General features: G+C 38.0%; 3 protein-coding genes across 3 annotated transcripts; 2 read left to right on the top strand and 1 right to left on the bottom strand.

Moving 5' to 3' along the window:
- Positions 1–409: 409 nt before the first annotated feature.
- On the top strand, positions 410–2,924 carry LOC116129905 (chloroplastic import inner membrane translocase subunit TIM22-2-like). Its single transcript, XM_031415643.1, has 5 exons — positions 410–720; positions 1,848–1,912; positions 2,060–2,132; positions 2,211–2,264; positions 2,537–2,924. The coding sequence occupies exons 1-5, from the start codon at positions 531–533 to the stop codon at positions 2,788–2,790; spliced, it is 636 nt and encodes a 211-aa protein (XP_031271503.1). The 5' UTR covers positions 410–530; the 3' UTR covers positions 2,791–2,924.
- Positions 2,925–3,414: 490 nt separating this feature from the next.
- Positions 3,415–4,290, top strand: LOC116129841. The gene is made up of 3 exons (XM_031415571.1): positions 3,415–3,434; positions 3,532–3,607; positions 3,708–4,290. Exons 1-3 carry the CDS (start codon positions 3,432–3,434, stop codon positions 4,016–4,018), a joined length of 390 nt encoding a protein of 129 aa, XP_031271431.1. The 5' UTR covers positions 3,415–3,431; the 3' UTR covers positions 4,019–4,290.
- A 1,573-nt stretch (positions 4,291–5,863) lies between these two features.
- Positions 5,864–7,922, bottom strand: LOC116129851 (probable cytokinin riboside 5'-monophosphate phosphoribohydrolase LOGL10). The gene is made up of 4 exons (XM_031415577.1): positions 7,515–7,922; positions 6,854–6,982; positions 6,485–6,669; positions 5,864–6,405 (listed from the first exon to the last, which is right to left on the bottom strand). The coding sequence occupies exons 1-4, from the start codon at positions 7,719–7,721 to the stop codon at positions 6,003–6,005; spliced, it is 924 nt and encodes a 307-aa protein (XP_031271437.1). The 5' UTR covers positions 7,722–7,922; the 3' UTR covers positions 5,864–6,002.
- Positions 7,923–15,647: the final 7,725 nt, after the last annotated feature.

Here is a 15,647-nt window from a genome sequence, read left to right as displayed (position 1 = left end):
CGCGTAAGTTAGTCTAAACAATCTCAATCATTAAAAAAAGAAAATCAGATCGACATATGGTCTCTTATCCGATCGATAATTTCAGGATCTTGAAAGATTAATTGAGATGCGCGTAAGGTAGACACTACTCACTAGGTCTCTTATCCAATCGATAGTTTCAAGATCTTGAAAGATTAATTGATATACGTGTAAATTGATCTGAACAACCTTGGTCTTTAAAAAAAGAAAATCAGATCAACATGTTACGTGAGATTTCAATTTTTAGGTCGATGAACTTCCTCATCGGATCCACATTTCACGGTAAAGGAGAGTGTTTACTGTTTTGGGGTAAAGAGGTAATTTGACAATTTTAGTATATGCAAATAAAATGTGTGAGAATATTCTCCAAAAATAAAACGTACGACATGTCGTATCTGGTTCAACTACAGTAAATAAATATTGTTTTACACTCGTTCAGTCTCTGTCCGTAGCTGGTGTATTTCATCAGATAAAATCGAGAGAGAACAAGAGATAGATACAGATATTTAGGCATGGCAGCGCCGGATGATTCTTCTTCTTCAAACCCCATCAACGATGAGAATTCTATTTCCGAAACTAACCCTAACCCTAGTTCTTCTAAATCTTTAGTCTCTGTTCCGTCCGGTTCCCCTGCAGTGTGCCTGGTCCAGTTCGCTAGCGACTCCTTCGCCGGCGCCTTCATGGGCTCCATCTTCGGCTACGGTATGTTTATAAATAGCGTTTTGAATTTTGGGTTTTATTTTTGTTTTTGTTTTGGATTGAATTGTATTGTACAGCTTTAATTTATTATTATTATTATTATTATTTTTTTGGTTACCATTGATGGGTTTGGTTTAATGTGCTTAAACATTTATATTTTACGCTACATAGTTGTTTCTTTGATATATGTGTTATATTTGGTTTTTTTTTTTTTTTTTTTTTTTTTTTTTTTTTTTTTTTTTTTTTTTATTATTTCTTTTTTGCATGTTTTTATATCTTGACTCTAGATAGTTGATTCATTGATAAAATGTGTAGATTTTAGGGTTTTTCCTGGCATGCTTTTATTCTGTTTTTGGATTGAACTTTTGGACAAAGCTTTAGATTTTTTGTAAACCTTCATGGTTTTGGTATGTTGTGGCTTATTTCGCAGTGGCTTAAGGTTTTTTGCGGAATTATTGGTAATTGATTGTGAATGATCTGTTTAAGTTATTATTTGGTGTTAATGTTGACTGATTATTGTATATTATAAGACTATGAGTTGAGCTCCAAATAATCTCAGTGGTTGGAGAATCTGGCGATGGATTGGGAATGTGGGTGTTTTCCGTCTTTGAAAGCACTAATGCCATTTATTGATATGATCGAATTAGGATTTCTTTTTCTAACTCTATCCTCTAATTACTGTGCTTTAAATGTTTTGTTTTTGCATTATCCTGCTTTGCTTCAAGGGACCTTAAATTGGATGTCCATGATGTTATTTAGTTGAAATTGTGTTGGGAATAAGTGTTGGTAGTATTGTATGTATTGGAGTTACTTTGTTTTGATGATTGAGTAAAGCTTTGTAGCTTATTTGCAGCTTTGAGGTGATTGCTTTAAAGAACGAGTAAATGGGCAGCTTTTTGTTTTTGCAATATTGAGCTTTGACATTAGATGGAACTTTTTAAGTTGTAACTTAGATAAGAGTGCTATTTACGTGGATATTATGTTGGGAATGCACAAATGACATATGAATTAGTGATTTAGTTTGCCTTGGAAGTTTTATTTCACTGAGACATTATTTCCTTCCTGATGCTCTATGTTAATTAACCTTGTTGTGCTCATGCTTTAGAATGCCTTGCGTGGACTTGTTTCAGGTTCCGGGTTGGTTAAGAAGAAAGGCTTCAAAGGATCCTTTGGAGAGGCCGGATCTTATGCCAAGGTATGTGAAATTCCATGGTTTTTATCTTGGGTGGATTCTTTAGTCTTGTTAGAATTTGATTAAATGTCATGGTTTGATTAACAATGTAGTGTTTTTCAATATTTGCTGGCTATAAAAGTCTCATGCATCTATAAATTTCCTTGTTAGACATTTGCAGTTTTGTCTGGAGTACACAGTTTGGTTGTCTGCTTCTTAAAGAGGTTGCGAGGGAAGGATGATGGTATGGCATTAACAGTAGAATACTTTCCATTTTTATTATTTCTGGATTTTTATTATAATCAATGTTCTTTCCCTGCAGTAATTAATGCCGGAGTAGCTGGATGTTGCACTGGTCTTGCTCTAAGTTTTCCAGGTAAACTTATAATATCTCTGGCCATGCTCCACTCTATTTTCCTTTGGTGAGAGAAATAAACAATTTCTAAATATTTTTGAATATCTATCAGACATGTCTAGCTCAAGAATAATTTATCACCTACAAGGAAAGCTTCTTCTCAGAAATTATATTGATTATTTGAAGTTATAGTTGGGCTCTTGTTAGTTTTATCTTCAGTATATAGTTAATTCAAAATCTTTTATATAGTTATCACTGGCTGGGTGGTTTATTTGTGTCATTTGCTTATGTAGGTGCACCCCAGGCTCTCTTACAGAGTTGTCTCACATTCGGAGCATTCTCGTTTATCATTGAAGGGCTAAACAAACAGCAACCAGCGATGGCTCATTCATTTTCCACGAGAAACATAAGTGGGCAGTTCAAGAGGCCTTCTTCCTTGGCACTCCCTCTTTCACTCCCTCTACCTGATGAATTGAAGGGTGCTTTCTCTTCTTTCTGCAAGACCTTGAGAAAACCTAAAGAGGACGATTTTCCAACTTCCTGTTGATAAACTTGGGCATGTGATGTTTTCCAGTTTCTCTTAGATTTACCTGTGTGGTGACAATGTTTTATGTAGAATCTTAGTTGAGATTTTGAAGCTTGTTGCAGGCAGAATGATGAAATTATTTTTTGTTTGACACTGTTACATTTCTTGATTAGGTTGAGCTTTAAGTTTGATATAACCTAAGAAAAGCAGAAAAACACTCTCAATTCTGCATGAACCCTTTTAGAGAATGATTATCAGTTTGAAGAAATGAAGTGTCTATTTTTTCAGGGAAAAAAATAAAATGAAAGGAAAAAAGATACCAATCTATGAGAGGATCCCTTATAGAAAATATTCAGAAGGTAATGATATATCTTGATTTACTGCAAATATATATATATAACATATGGAACTAAATTCTTCAGAAACTCCTAAATGAATGTTATCCCAAATAGGAAAAAGAATATTACAGTCAACCGAGTGGAGAATATCCAAAAAGAATCTAAAAATCTTTATTAACCTAACTGTGTTGTACATTGAGGAACACAAAACCACAACTCTATAAAACCCTTTATAACAACCAGCTTACTTTTTCCTCCTCTGCCAAACAGCTTCTCACCTTGTTTTAAAACACCAGAATGTTTTCTTCAAACTGTGATGCAAAAATGGTTAGACACTTACTCTAATATGCATTTGATTATTGTTTTAATATTTTTTTTTTCTCATTAGTTTTAATATGGAAGATGGGTATATCTACATATGCAGACATGTGGCTTGAAAGTAGACACCTCTGATCCTGGATGGTACAAATCCATGACGAAAATTCTCAGGAAAATCAAGGGTAAACTTCCCTTTTATTATCCCATTCCAACCATGAAGATCTATATTTAAATTCTATATCAAACAGGCTATTACGTTTTTTTAACCAAATGTTTTTTTAGGTGCATCATACAACATAAATGTAGAGGAAGGGATGGCGTATATTACAGGAAAAGCAAATCCGAGTAAACTTCTGAAGAAGCTCAGGTCAGAAAAATATGCAGACCTCTGTTGGGTCATGACTGGAAACAGAATCACTTATGGCAATGGCAGTGCTTATTGTCAACCAATGGAGCCCCCTTCAAGTTACTGGCACAACCACCATCCTGTGCCTTTGCATCATCATAATTTCTATCCTCAAAGGCCTCCAATGGTGCCTTATTCATACCATGATTTTCAAAACTACGGCTACTGGGACAGAATTTCTTACTAGCTAGAGTTCTTTTAGGGGGGAAAAAAATAAAATAAATAATCTATTAGACGACTATCTCCTCTTAAAAGATGAGATTAAAAGCTTTTATTTTCGCTTTATTTTAAATATATTTTTAGTAAGACATTGTGTGTGCTAATGTGCAAATCCTTGATTTTAGTTGGATTTTTGTACAAGCTTTTCCGGTAGAACAATTTATGGATGTTATATTTGAATTTCGACTTTGTTTTTTATTGGAATATATTAAATAATGGAGTTAATTTTTGGTTAATATATGAGATAAATAATTGTTTTTATCTTTATTTTTTATCAAATGTGCATTGATTCAAAGAAATTTGTGAATTATAAATTGTTGGATATGATTCATACTTTGTATAGCCTTGACAGATTATCAGCTTATGCCGATGCATTCGACGGTCTCACTTCCCTGTGAGTGGGCGGCAGTTTTCTATTATATACATTATGTAATAGTGAAAAACTTAGAGTGGAAGATAGAGAGCAAGACGATGAGTGGGCGGCAATCTTCTATTATATACATTCTGTAATAGTGAAAAACTTAGAGTGAAATGTCGATACTTTTGATTATTGTATTGTACTGATTACTAAAACTTAATAACATTATTTTATTTGAATGCTGGATATAATTCTTTTTATTGGAACAAAACAGAGTAAATCGATTGTCTTTTTTACTTTTCTGTTTTATTATTGTATGTGTTTTGGCTGTGGTTTCAACATAAACCATGTCTTGGGACGATGAAAATTAAAGACATTATGACTAATGAATGGGACACATGAACAAACAAATTAATACAAGTATAATCATACTATAATCTTAAGAATTTGATATGATAAATCTTCTATAGTAGATTTATACATGGTAGAACGAGATACTGCGAGATTAATAGTATCACAAGTCTATGCATGTATATATACACATACCTAATTGCCATTCAATTTTGATTCACAATAACGTAAGAATTTTATGATATCTTTGATTCAACAATGGAGAATTTTATGATATCATATTCAAAACTGGAATATGAATCTCATATCTATGATTTAAAATGGAAAATGAATCTGATCATGATCATAATTAGAGTTTTGTCATTTTGAAAGGTAAATTCTGAAACTTAATGAAAACCTAAAGTACCCTAAAATTCATAATCATAAATAACACTTTCATTGCTCAATTTTAGAAGAACAAAGCACACAACTTTTCTTATGGGTTCTTCATCCTCAGGATTCATGGTAACACTAGCTCAAACACCCATTTTTTTATTTCTTTTATATGTTCTTTGTATCTTATATTATTATTATTTTTTTATTTTGTAATATTTATAATGTTGAAGACTAGTAGATTGATAGTGGAGACTGACTCTCCTGGTTGGCATAAATCTATTATCAAATTATTGAGCATTGTAGAAGGTACTCTTTCTCGTCATGAATTCTGCTGCATCATTCATTCTCATCTTATTTGTTGACGGTGATTTGAATGGTTTTGGCCAATTTTTGTGAATTTTTTCAGGTGCATCCTACAGGATTGATGCACAACAAGGGTATGCATACATTTCAGGTAAAGTAGATAGAGGGGATTTTCTGAAGATGGTAGCAAAACTAAAAGAACATATACAACTCTATCATATGGAATATGATTATGGGTACCAAGGCCATGCACAGAACCAGCATTCTGCCGCATCATCAGATGCAAAATCTCCAGATCAACAGAAACCGGGCGATATGAAGAATCACAAACGTATCAAGCCTAGTTGCTGTACTGTAATGTGAACAAAAATGGGAACATGAATTGCTTTTTATTTTTTTTTTATAAGTTTCCAAGAGACAATGCAGATAAGTTTCCAAGCTGAATGTTTCATTCTACAGCTATGCCAAAATATCAGTCTCTATGTTTCATAATTAATAATAGTACAACATCTCACAATTTCATTTAAACAGTTTGAAGAGAAATGTCGTATGAGAATCAGTTTTCTCATAGGCTCCGAAACTCATTACCTGTTCCACTTGTACTTTTCGACTTATTTTCGTGCCTTTCAATAGAAGGGAGATCATAGAATTCTTCCAAGTAGGACAAAGCTTCTGAGTTATTGTCACAGATCTTCCATAAAGATGCAACCTCATTTCTTGCTAAAGTACCCCAATTTTCACAATCACCAAGAAAGTCGAATAGCTTCCCATAAAACGAGTCGTAATTCATCACAAGAAAAGGAACTGGAAGCTCTGACCCAATCCTTTCCAGCTGAATTAGTGCTAGAATCTCAAACATCTCATCTAGTGTACCAATCCCGCCAGGGAGAGAGACTACTGCAGTTCTAATGGAGCTACTATTCCTAACTGCAGCATCCACCATGCCATGCTTTCTTGCAGAGAAAAACCTACATTTTTTATTGTAGTACATACAACTTAGAAACCTGTGAGACATGTCGGTAAAATTTGTAGCAATAGTAATATTACCTGCAAGTCAGATATGATTCTGAAGGTAGGTAGGGATGAAATTTAGAGGCTGTCCATTCACCTGCTTCTTTATCTATTTTAAGTCCACCAACTGGCTTTCCTGCTTGCATAGCACCTTTGGTCACAGCATCCATGAGCCCAGGACCAACCCCCGACCACGTGGTGCAGTCCAGGAGGTTAGCAATCTGCTCAGCTACAATGGCAGTCAAAAATCAAAGAAACTAATGGGGAAAATCTCAGACATCAGGACAATTTTATTCAATAATGCATGCACCTTATGTTTGTTAGCCATGCATCCCAGCACATACATAATTAACAAAATACTGATTTGAAAGTAATTTGAGAAAATGATAATATGAGATATCTTGCCTCTCTACTCAACTCCAGAGCTTGAACATGATGTGGATGATCAGGTCCCATCCTTGAAGAACCCAAGTACACAACTCCCCTCCCCAGTCGGTGTATGAGTTCGTAGCATTGTTCTATCTCTTTTCTAACCTTTCAAACAATAAACCCACTTTAGAGAAATAGCTCCCCCATGTTTATTGACACTGTGATGCATGACATATATTCGTAAAATCGACTAACAAGAAAGCAACGGCACAAGGTGGCACCTAAATGCAGAAAACCTGCAATAATGAATCTTCAAGAGGTTTTTCCCTCTCCCAATAAGAAAGCAAAAGGGAGACAAGATGCTAAATGCGAATTCCAACAGCATGCCATATTCAATCCTTTTGAGGTCTTGTTGAATCAGATCAAAACTAAATACCACAAACGCAAAGGCAAATGTAAATCAACAAATCAGTTCTTATTAAATAGTCTGGCTGCAATATTTATCTTTTACTCCACCTCAATATGGCTTCTCCCAATCGTTCAATTAAACTCTTAGCTTCTACTTCTACAGTGCAAATGGCAATTCAAATCTTATGAATCAACACTCATCATATAACAAATCTCAAAACGTCGAAGCTTGAATGAACAAAGAATTTGAAAAATTAGAAACTTTAGAGAAACTAAGAACTGGGTTTACCTCAAGAGGGCTTGTTCTCTCTTCAAAGTCAACCACCTCACTCTTACAGAGCAAAGCTGAAGCTCTTCCTGGGCAAGAATTAAACTTTGAAGTAAATTTAACACTGAACCTCTTTTTCCCGCTTGAAGTTTGAAACTTTACAGTCTTATGACAAGAATTCTTCAACCAAACATGAGAACCAAATGAACCCACCAAAGAAAACCCCATTTCAGAACATTCAAATTAGAAAAATACTGTTCTTGTTTTAGTCAATTGGTTGTTTCTAGTAAGGGTTTATGTCTGAAATTTGCAAATATGGACCATCTGAAAACTTTTTATGAGATTTTTGCAGAGATAAGGAATTGGGTTCCAATTTGGACAGAATTTTATGCTGTTTCCAACCACAAAAGAGAAGAAAATTTTTAAATGATCAAAATATTATATTAGGGAGTCAAGATTCCAATTGAAATTTGAATGTCATTTTTATAAATTAGCCGGTAATATATATATACTCTAATTGAGATCATTGTGGCAGGGTTTTAATATATTAATTTGGCCGAACGACTTATGCATACCCAAGGTTTGTCGAAATGACATTGGTATCTAAAAAGTTTTGAAACGATAAATAGGTACCTTCCGTCATATTCTGTTAGTGATTTTCGTTAGATAATAGTGAAAAGACTCAAATGCCCTTGAAAGTTTAATTTTTAGTTTTTTATAAATTTAAAAATTTCTAAAAAACCCCCTAGGTTTGCTAATTTGACTAAATACCCCAATATATAAAAATTTTATAAAATAACAAATACACCCCCGTCACCCACAGTGCCAGATTCTGGCCACCACCGCCCGAATCTGGCCGAAAAATTGTGTTACGACACAGACCCGTCGGATCTGTGTCGTTTTAAAACCTTTTGGGTACCAACTTGTCGTTTCGATAAACATTGGGTATGTATAAGTCGTTCTCCCTATTAATTTTTATTCTTAGTTTATAATTATATAGCATATGTGCTCATTAATTATTATCAATTTTTTTTTTTTTTTTGGATAATATAGTTTTTATAATTCCGGTTAGGTAGTAAGCTATATGTGAGACTAATGATAATAGTTGCTTTATCTTACTTTCCATTGATATAATTGGATAAGTAATTGTGCCAGTTACATTTTGGGCTACATATTAGTTGTAAACTTTGTTTTTATAATGGACCTAGGAGGTTGGTGTTCTAGTAGAACTTTGAGTCCTACTTGCTAGATAAGTCTCAATTAAGATGGTAAGTCTCAATTAAGATGGAAGCATCATCCCCTGCTATTATCATATTAGACTTACCAATTCAGGATCTTGAGTAAAGTAGAAAGTAAATAGGATTCCAATTCTTTGTTTTGGATTACTGTGAGTTAATGGGCTGGAACCCAATTTAGCTTAACTCGTAGGATAACTTAACTTATATAGTGGTCAGTTCACAAGCTAGATTTAAGCGTAGATTCAACCAGAATTGGGTTAAGGTATTGGGCCATAAGATGTTTATTTCATTATTGGACCTTGTTAGGCCCAATACGAATTTTGGCTCATACACTATTGTAACCTTTATTGACTAATTAAATTTCCTTTAAATCAACGTTAAGACTTTCTTGATACTTACATGGAAAATACTGTGAGGTCCTACTTTTCAAACTTCTATTCCAGATGAGCTGGATAAGCTGAGCAATTAGATTGGTCATTCATGAGAAGTTCCATGGATGAATAGATTTAATTGGGTCAGCTGAGTAGGATTTGCCTTAGAGTGAACCATTGGAACTAACTGGATGGATGAAAAGTTGTAGCTGCTTCTGTAGTATGAAATCAAATGTCCCCCATGATACTTTCTATTTACTTCATAGATAGCTTCGAGTGCCAAGTATTTTCCACGTACTTCAGTCATTCTTAATTTGTTGGTAATTTAATGGCTATAAACAAACTTTCTCTTTAACTTCCATTTGAATTGAAATTGAAACAAAGGCCCTACACAGAGTAGATAACTAAAGTAATTAGAATCGAACACTAGGAATATTTCTCAACAAACTAAGCAAATACTACACAACTTTATAAAATATGAATGGCAAGCTGTTAGGGCTAAAAATCATATTGGGTTTGACGAGGCCCAATAACGAAATAAATATGTTACGGCTCAAGGCCTCAACCCAATCCCGATTGGGCCTACGCTTAAAATTACCTTGTGAACTACCCACTCTATGAGTAAGGCTATCCTATAAGTTAAGCTAAATTGAGTTTCAGCCCGTTAGCCTGCAACAATCCATAAATAGGAAATCATAATTCCATTATATTTCCTTTTTTTTTTATGGGATAAGGTAAGTATGTATAAAAGACAAAAAATGTACAAATACGAGGGGCATACCCCAAGAGAATGATTGATAACTCTCAGTCAAGAACCCGTGGGAAAACCCATAAAGTCACGAACAGCATGAAGAGAGCACGCAGGCTCCCCACAAAGCAAGAAGATGCCATAAATAACAAAGCCACAAACCAGCATAAAAGAGCACGTAGGCTGACCACAAACACAAGCCACAAACCGGCATAAAAGAGCATGCAGGCTCACCACAAACACAAAGCCACAAACCGGCACAAAAGAGCACGCAGACAAAGCTAATCAAGAAGATGCCATATCACACGGAGCTGAGTCGAGATCTCGTACTTAGGTGCTGAGTCGAGATCTCGTACTTAGGTGCTAGACCCAAAATCTTGGCTCGAACTAGATCACAAATAGCTAAGACAATATCTCTGCGAGAGCTACAATGCTGACAAAACACGCGATTATTCCGTTCAAACCATAGGAAATAAACTGTGGCTGAAAGGACCAACTGGGAAAGAAGGTGGCTGAAGTCACATTTTCGTTGAAGATGCAAGCTAGCCCACTGGAGCAGAGGGAGCCAGGAGAGAGTAGGCCATGTAGAAAGCGTCCTGGTAGTGACCTCCTGCCAAACATAACTAGAAAAGTCACAGTTGAAAAACAAATGGTCATGGGTCTCTGTAGCTGATCTGCACAAAACACACCGGGAGGATGTAATGACACCATGAGAGCTGAGCCGGTCCATGGTGTGAAGCCGACCAAGAGAAGCGAGCCAGAGAATGAAAGAGTGACGTGGAATATGCCCGGGAAACCACAAAAGATGATGAATCGAGTTCACATCCCGTTTGTCTCGCAACACATTCCAGGCTGAATCAATAGAGAAACGTCCAGATGGATGGCCTTTCCACACAAGATGGTCAAGATGACTCGTTGAAGGCTGCACTGTAATAAAGTCCCAGATATGCTGAAGGTCTACACTGCCCGAGGGAAAGTCCCACAAACCATCCTGAATAATGTCTGAAACCCGAGCATCCCACGATAAACCAGTGGAAGTCAAGGTTCTAAAAGGGAGGAAGTCACACAAAGGACCCTGCGGAAGCCAGTGATCTCGCCATAACATGGTGTCCCTACCATTTCCAATATAAGTCACAATAAGACCCCGACACCAAACCCTGCTAAGTAAAATCTTCCTCCAAGCCCATGAAGCCCTAGAAGTAACTCGGATATGCCAAAAGGATCGACCACGGAGGAGAACCAAACGGGCCCAAGAAGACTATATAGAAGATCTATCAGTAAGAAGCCTCCAAACGTGTTTAAGAATAGCTGCCCTATTCCAATCTTGGATCCTCTTAATCCCCAGGCCACCCTCCGTCAATGGATAGCAAACAGAAGACCATGCAACCTTAGCACCAAAAGAGGACAAAGAAGTATCCTTCCAAAGAAACGAGGCCAAAATACTCTCAATCCGTCTGACTGTAGTTGCCGGCAAAAGAAACATGGAGGACCAATAAACCTGTATGGAGAAAAGTACCGACTTTATCAATTGTAGTCAGCCTGCATAGGTCAAAGATGCTGACGTCCATAGCCTAATCCGAGAAAGGATTCGCTCCAACAGAGGCCTACAATCAGAATGTCAAAGGCAGGTAGAGATTAGAGGAACCCCTAGATATCTTACCGGTAACTGGCCTAACTAGAAACCCATGATAGACTGTAACCTAATCTGCTCCTTATCTGTAACTCCAGAAAGAAACAACTGGCTCTTCTCTGCATTAGTCACTAATCCAGAAACCTTTGCAAAATAATCTAAGGCCGATTTGATCAAGCTAACAGAGGAAGCATCTGCTCTACAAAACACCATCAAATCATCTACAAAACACAAATGAGTAATAGCTGCCCGCCTACATCTCCAATGATAATGAAAACTAGGGCTGTGAGAGGTCCGTCTGACTGTGGTTGCCGACAAAAGAAACATAGAGGACCAATAGACCTGTATGGAGAAAAGTATCGACTTTATCAATTGTAGTCGGCCTACATAGGTCAAAGATGCTGACGTCCATAGCCTAATTTCGAGAGAGGATTTGCTCCAACAGAGGCTACAATCAGAATGTCGAAGGTGGGTAGAGATTAGAGGAACCCCTAGATATCTTACTGGTAACTGGCCCAACTGGAAACTCATGATAGACTGTAACCCAATCTGCTCCTCATCTGTAACTCCAGAAAGAAACAACTGGCTCTTCTCTGTATTAGTCACTAATCCAGAAACCTTTGCAAAATAATCTAAGACCGATTTGATCAAGCTAACAGAGGAAGCATCTGCTTTACAAAACACCATCAAATCATCTGCAAAACACAAATAAGTAATAGCTGCCCGCCTATATCGCCAATGATAATGAAAACCAGGGCTGTGAGAGGTTTCCCGAAAAATACCAACTAACCCCTCCATAGCCAACACAAAAAGGTAAGGAGAAAGAGGCCCCCCCTGCCGCACACCCCGGGAGGACCTAAAAAAATAGTCAAGCTCTCCATTCAGGGCAATAGAGAAATACGGGGTAGAGATACATGCCATGATCCACCTCACCATACGCTCAGGAAAACCTACAGTACGAAATCCCAAAAGTATGAAATCCCAACTCACAGTATCAAAAGCTTTCTGAATATCAACTTTAAGGGCACATCAAGGTGAAGTACCCCCAAGATGATAATTCTGCAAAAGCTCTTGAGTCAACAGAATATTATCAGAAATTCTTCGACCCGGGACAAAAGCTGACTGGGAAACCCCAATAATATCCGTAAGCACTACTTTAAACCGATTCACAATCACCTTAGAAATGCACTTGTAAAGTACATTACAACAAGATATCGGCCTAAAGTCTGTCATACGACTCGGGCTCTCCACCTTAGGAACCAAAGCAATCCTGGTGGCATTAACACATCTTGGCATTTCATTAGTAGCAAATAAATGTCTCACTGCATCTTTGAAATCTGTACCAATAATATCCCATGCCCGTTTAAAAAACAAAGATGTGAATCCATCCAGGCCCGAGGCTTTATCGTCTAGGCCCGGGGCTTTATCATCTAGGGACTAGGATAGAGAACAAAGCAATCCTAATCTTATCATCAGTGATAGGAGCAGTCAATGGAGAAATCATATCAGGAGAAATGCGGCCAGAAAAATACCTGGAAGCCTCTGCAATCTGAGGTTGACTAGGGGCAGCAAGAAGATCCTGAAAAAAACCCACTGCCAAATGCCCTAAACCCCGAGTGTCAGTAATATGAGTACCATTCCCATCAGTCAAACCATGGATGTGGTTCCGAACCTGCCTATGGATCAGCGACTTATGAAAGAACTTACTATTCTGATCCCCTAAGTGTAGCCACTGAACACGAGACCGCTACTTAAAGAAAGCCTCCTCATCTCGACAAAGACTGAAATACTGGTTGGCAAGGTTCCTCTCCTTAGATATACACTCAGTAGAAAAGGGGTCCCGATCCAAATTTCCTTGGGCTATTGCCCACCGAGCCTGAGCCTCAATTACCCTGCTGGAGATATGACTAGAAACCTTAATATGTAAAGCTTTTAGCTTCAGTTTCACTAACCCCAATTTCTGCGTAAGACGGAACATAGGATTGCCTACAATAGGCTCGTCCCAAACTGCCTGAACAATATCCCTAAAACTTGCATGATCAGCACAAAAATTTAGAAATTTAAAAGGGGATGGTACCTTGCCACGGTAGGGACCAAACCGGATGACAATAGAGCTATGATCTGAAACATCCCGAGGTCGAAAATCTAAAACTGTACTTGGTCGATCAAGGAACCAAGAAAGTGATGCAAAGACCTAATCGAGCTTCCATAAAATAATCCCATCGCCCTGTTGACTGTTATGCCAAGTATACCGAAGCCCAGTAAAAGGAACCCCAATCAACTTAGCATCATGGATACATTGGCCAAAATCATCCATATAATCGTACCACGCAAGATCACCACCCACTCTGTCAGAGGTTCTCAAGATGGCATTAAAATCACCTAACACAAGCCACAGGAGCCCCTCTGAAGCAAACACTGCCAACTGATCCCTAAGGAAATCCCACAGATTGCGGCGATTCCCAGGGTCATTAGAACCATACACAAAAGTAATCCCAAATGAGAATCCCTCAGAAACATGAGTAACCCTGCAAGTAATCTCCTAAAGAGAGCAATGAAGACTATGCACAGAGTAAAGAGAAGAGTCCCAACATACCAGAACACGGCAAGCAATAGAATCTGTCGTATTCGATAAAAACTGCCACGAAGGACAAACAGACGAGACCACTGACTGTAAATGAGACTACTCAACCTCAGTCTCTAACAAACCAATCAAACCCAAAGAAGAGTCAGAAATCCAATTCCGCACAGCGCGTTGTTTCAAGAAGCTGTTAAGGCCTTTAATATTCCAACTCCCTATCATTGGAATTGGGATAAAAACAAGCTAAGAAATCACTTGAGCCGAAGCCCCCGCTTTCCCTGACCTATCCCCTTTGCTAGGGGTGGCAAGGAAACTGATCCAGATAAGGTGGCATCTGGTGTCTGGAGATCGTTACTATGCAGAACAAGCGAGGCAAACCTATTGGAAGAGGTAGATTGCCTACTCCCAGAACTCATAAAGGACTGAGCATTTTCTGTGCAATTTGTAAATCCCATAATACGGTCTTGCTCATCCTCAATAGGAAAAGGGGAATCAGGTTCCGACCCCGATTCAGAGCCAAAAAATTCACCTCTGCTAGCATGAATAGTCTGCTGAACGGGACCAAAGCCAAAGAAGCATCCCGAACTCTAACTGTACTCGGGACTAAAACTGTAGATGGCACTAAAACATCCCTCTCCATCCCCTGCTCCCTCTCCCTAATGGGATCAACAGTGGCTGGCTGCCTCAAAGGCTCACAGTTCTCAGATTGCACTGCTTTCCCTGGTGCCTTCTGGAGACTAGTAACTACCTTATTCTTACCCTGATCTATAGCCGCAGTAGGTACCTTTGGTTGGAGACAAACAGGACCAAAAACACAGCACTTAAGGCACCTCTTAGGGGTCCACTCATATTCCACTGTAATCTGAATCCGCTCTGCAGATAATCGGCACTGAAATTCAATATGACGTCTTAGAGGCTTTGCTGCATCTAGCTCAACACATACCTGAGCATAATCCAAACGGGTCCGCTCTGATGTTGTCTTATCACTAGACAACGGTCGACCTAACATAGAGGAAACCATGCAGAGTCCTTTGTGGGACCACAAAGGATAAGGCAAACCATGCAAACAAGCCCATACCGAAACCTTAGAGATACGGCTCTTATCAAAAGTAAACTGAGCATGCCATTGTTGCAGAATAATAGATTTACCCCCAAACATCCACGACCCTCTCTCAAGGATTGAATGCACCACATCCTCATCCCTAAATCTGAAAATGTAGAAACCAGTACCTGTGGACATAACATCTTCCAACCCCACAGCTTCCCATGCACGGAAAGCAATTGAGCGGACAACATGAAATGGCATAGAATACCCCGGGAAATGACCCACAATACAACGAAGCCATTCTACATAATTGTCATCAATAACATCATCTGGTATATGTAAGATGTCATCCTTAATATCAAGGTCCATAGCTTCAAGGGTGAAATGGGACCCGACCTCTGTCACTCTAACCTTGTCCGCCCAAGAGGAGGACACTTTTGATGTGCTCTTTCCCATACTTTTATGCTCTACATTTGGCTTAGGGACTGGCTTTTTTTCACAGGGCTCAGAAGACGCCCAATTGAGCTTGAAAAACTTCTTA

Source organism: Pistacia vera, unplaced genomic scaffold, assembly GCF_008641045.1.
Source record: "Pistacia vera cultivar Batoury unplaced genomic scaffold, PisVer_v2 Contig214, whole genome shotgun sequence".
NCBI lineage: Eukaryota > Viridiplantae > Streptophyta > Magnoliopsida > Sapindales > Anacardiaceae > Pistacia > Pistacia vera.
This window is presented reverse-complemented; position numbering and strand designations above follow the sequence as displayed.

Bases quoted from the DNA above. Each gene is read 5' to 3' on its own strand.
- LOC116129905 (XM_031415643.1), top strand. From the start codon at position 531: ATGGCAGCGCCGGATGATTCTTCTTCTTCAAACCCCATCAACGATGAG. The intron at 1,913-2,059 runs GTATGTGAAATT...TTTCCTTGTTAG, and splicing joins AGGCCGGATCTTATGCCAAG to ACATTTGCAGTTTTGTCTGG. The intron at 2,133-2,210 runs GTATGGCATTAA...CTTTCCCTGCAG, and splicing joins GTTGCGAGGGAAGGATGATG to TAATTAATGCCGGAGTAGCT.
- LOC116129841 (XM_031415571.1), top strand. The intron at 3,608-3,707 runs GTAAACTTCCCT...ATGTTTTTTTAG, and splicing joins AATTCTCAGGAAAATCAAGG to GTGCATCATACAACATAAAT.
- LOC116129851 (XM_031415577.1), bottom strand. From the start codon at position 7,721: ATGGGGTTTTCTTTGGTGGGTTCATTTGGTTCTCATGTTTGGTTGAAG. The intron at 6,670-6,853 runs GCAAGATATCTC...GTAGCTGAGCAG, and splicing joins CTCTGGAGTTGAGTAGAGAG to ATTGCTAACCTCCTGGACTG. The intron at 6,406-6,484 runs GTAATATTACTA...TAAAAAATGTAG, and splicing joins GAATCATATCTGACTTGCAG to GTTTTTCTCTGCAAGAAAGC.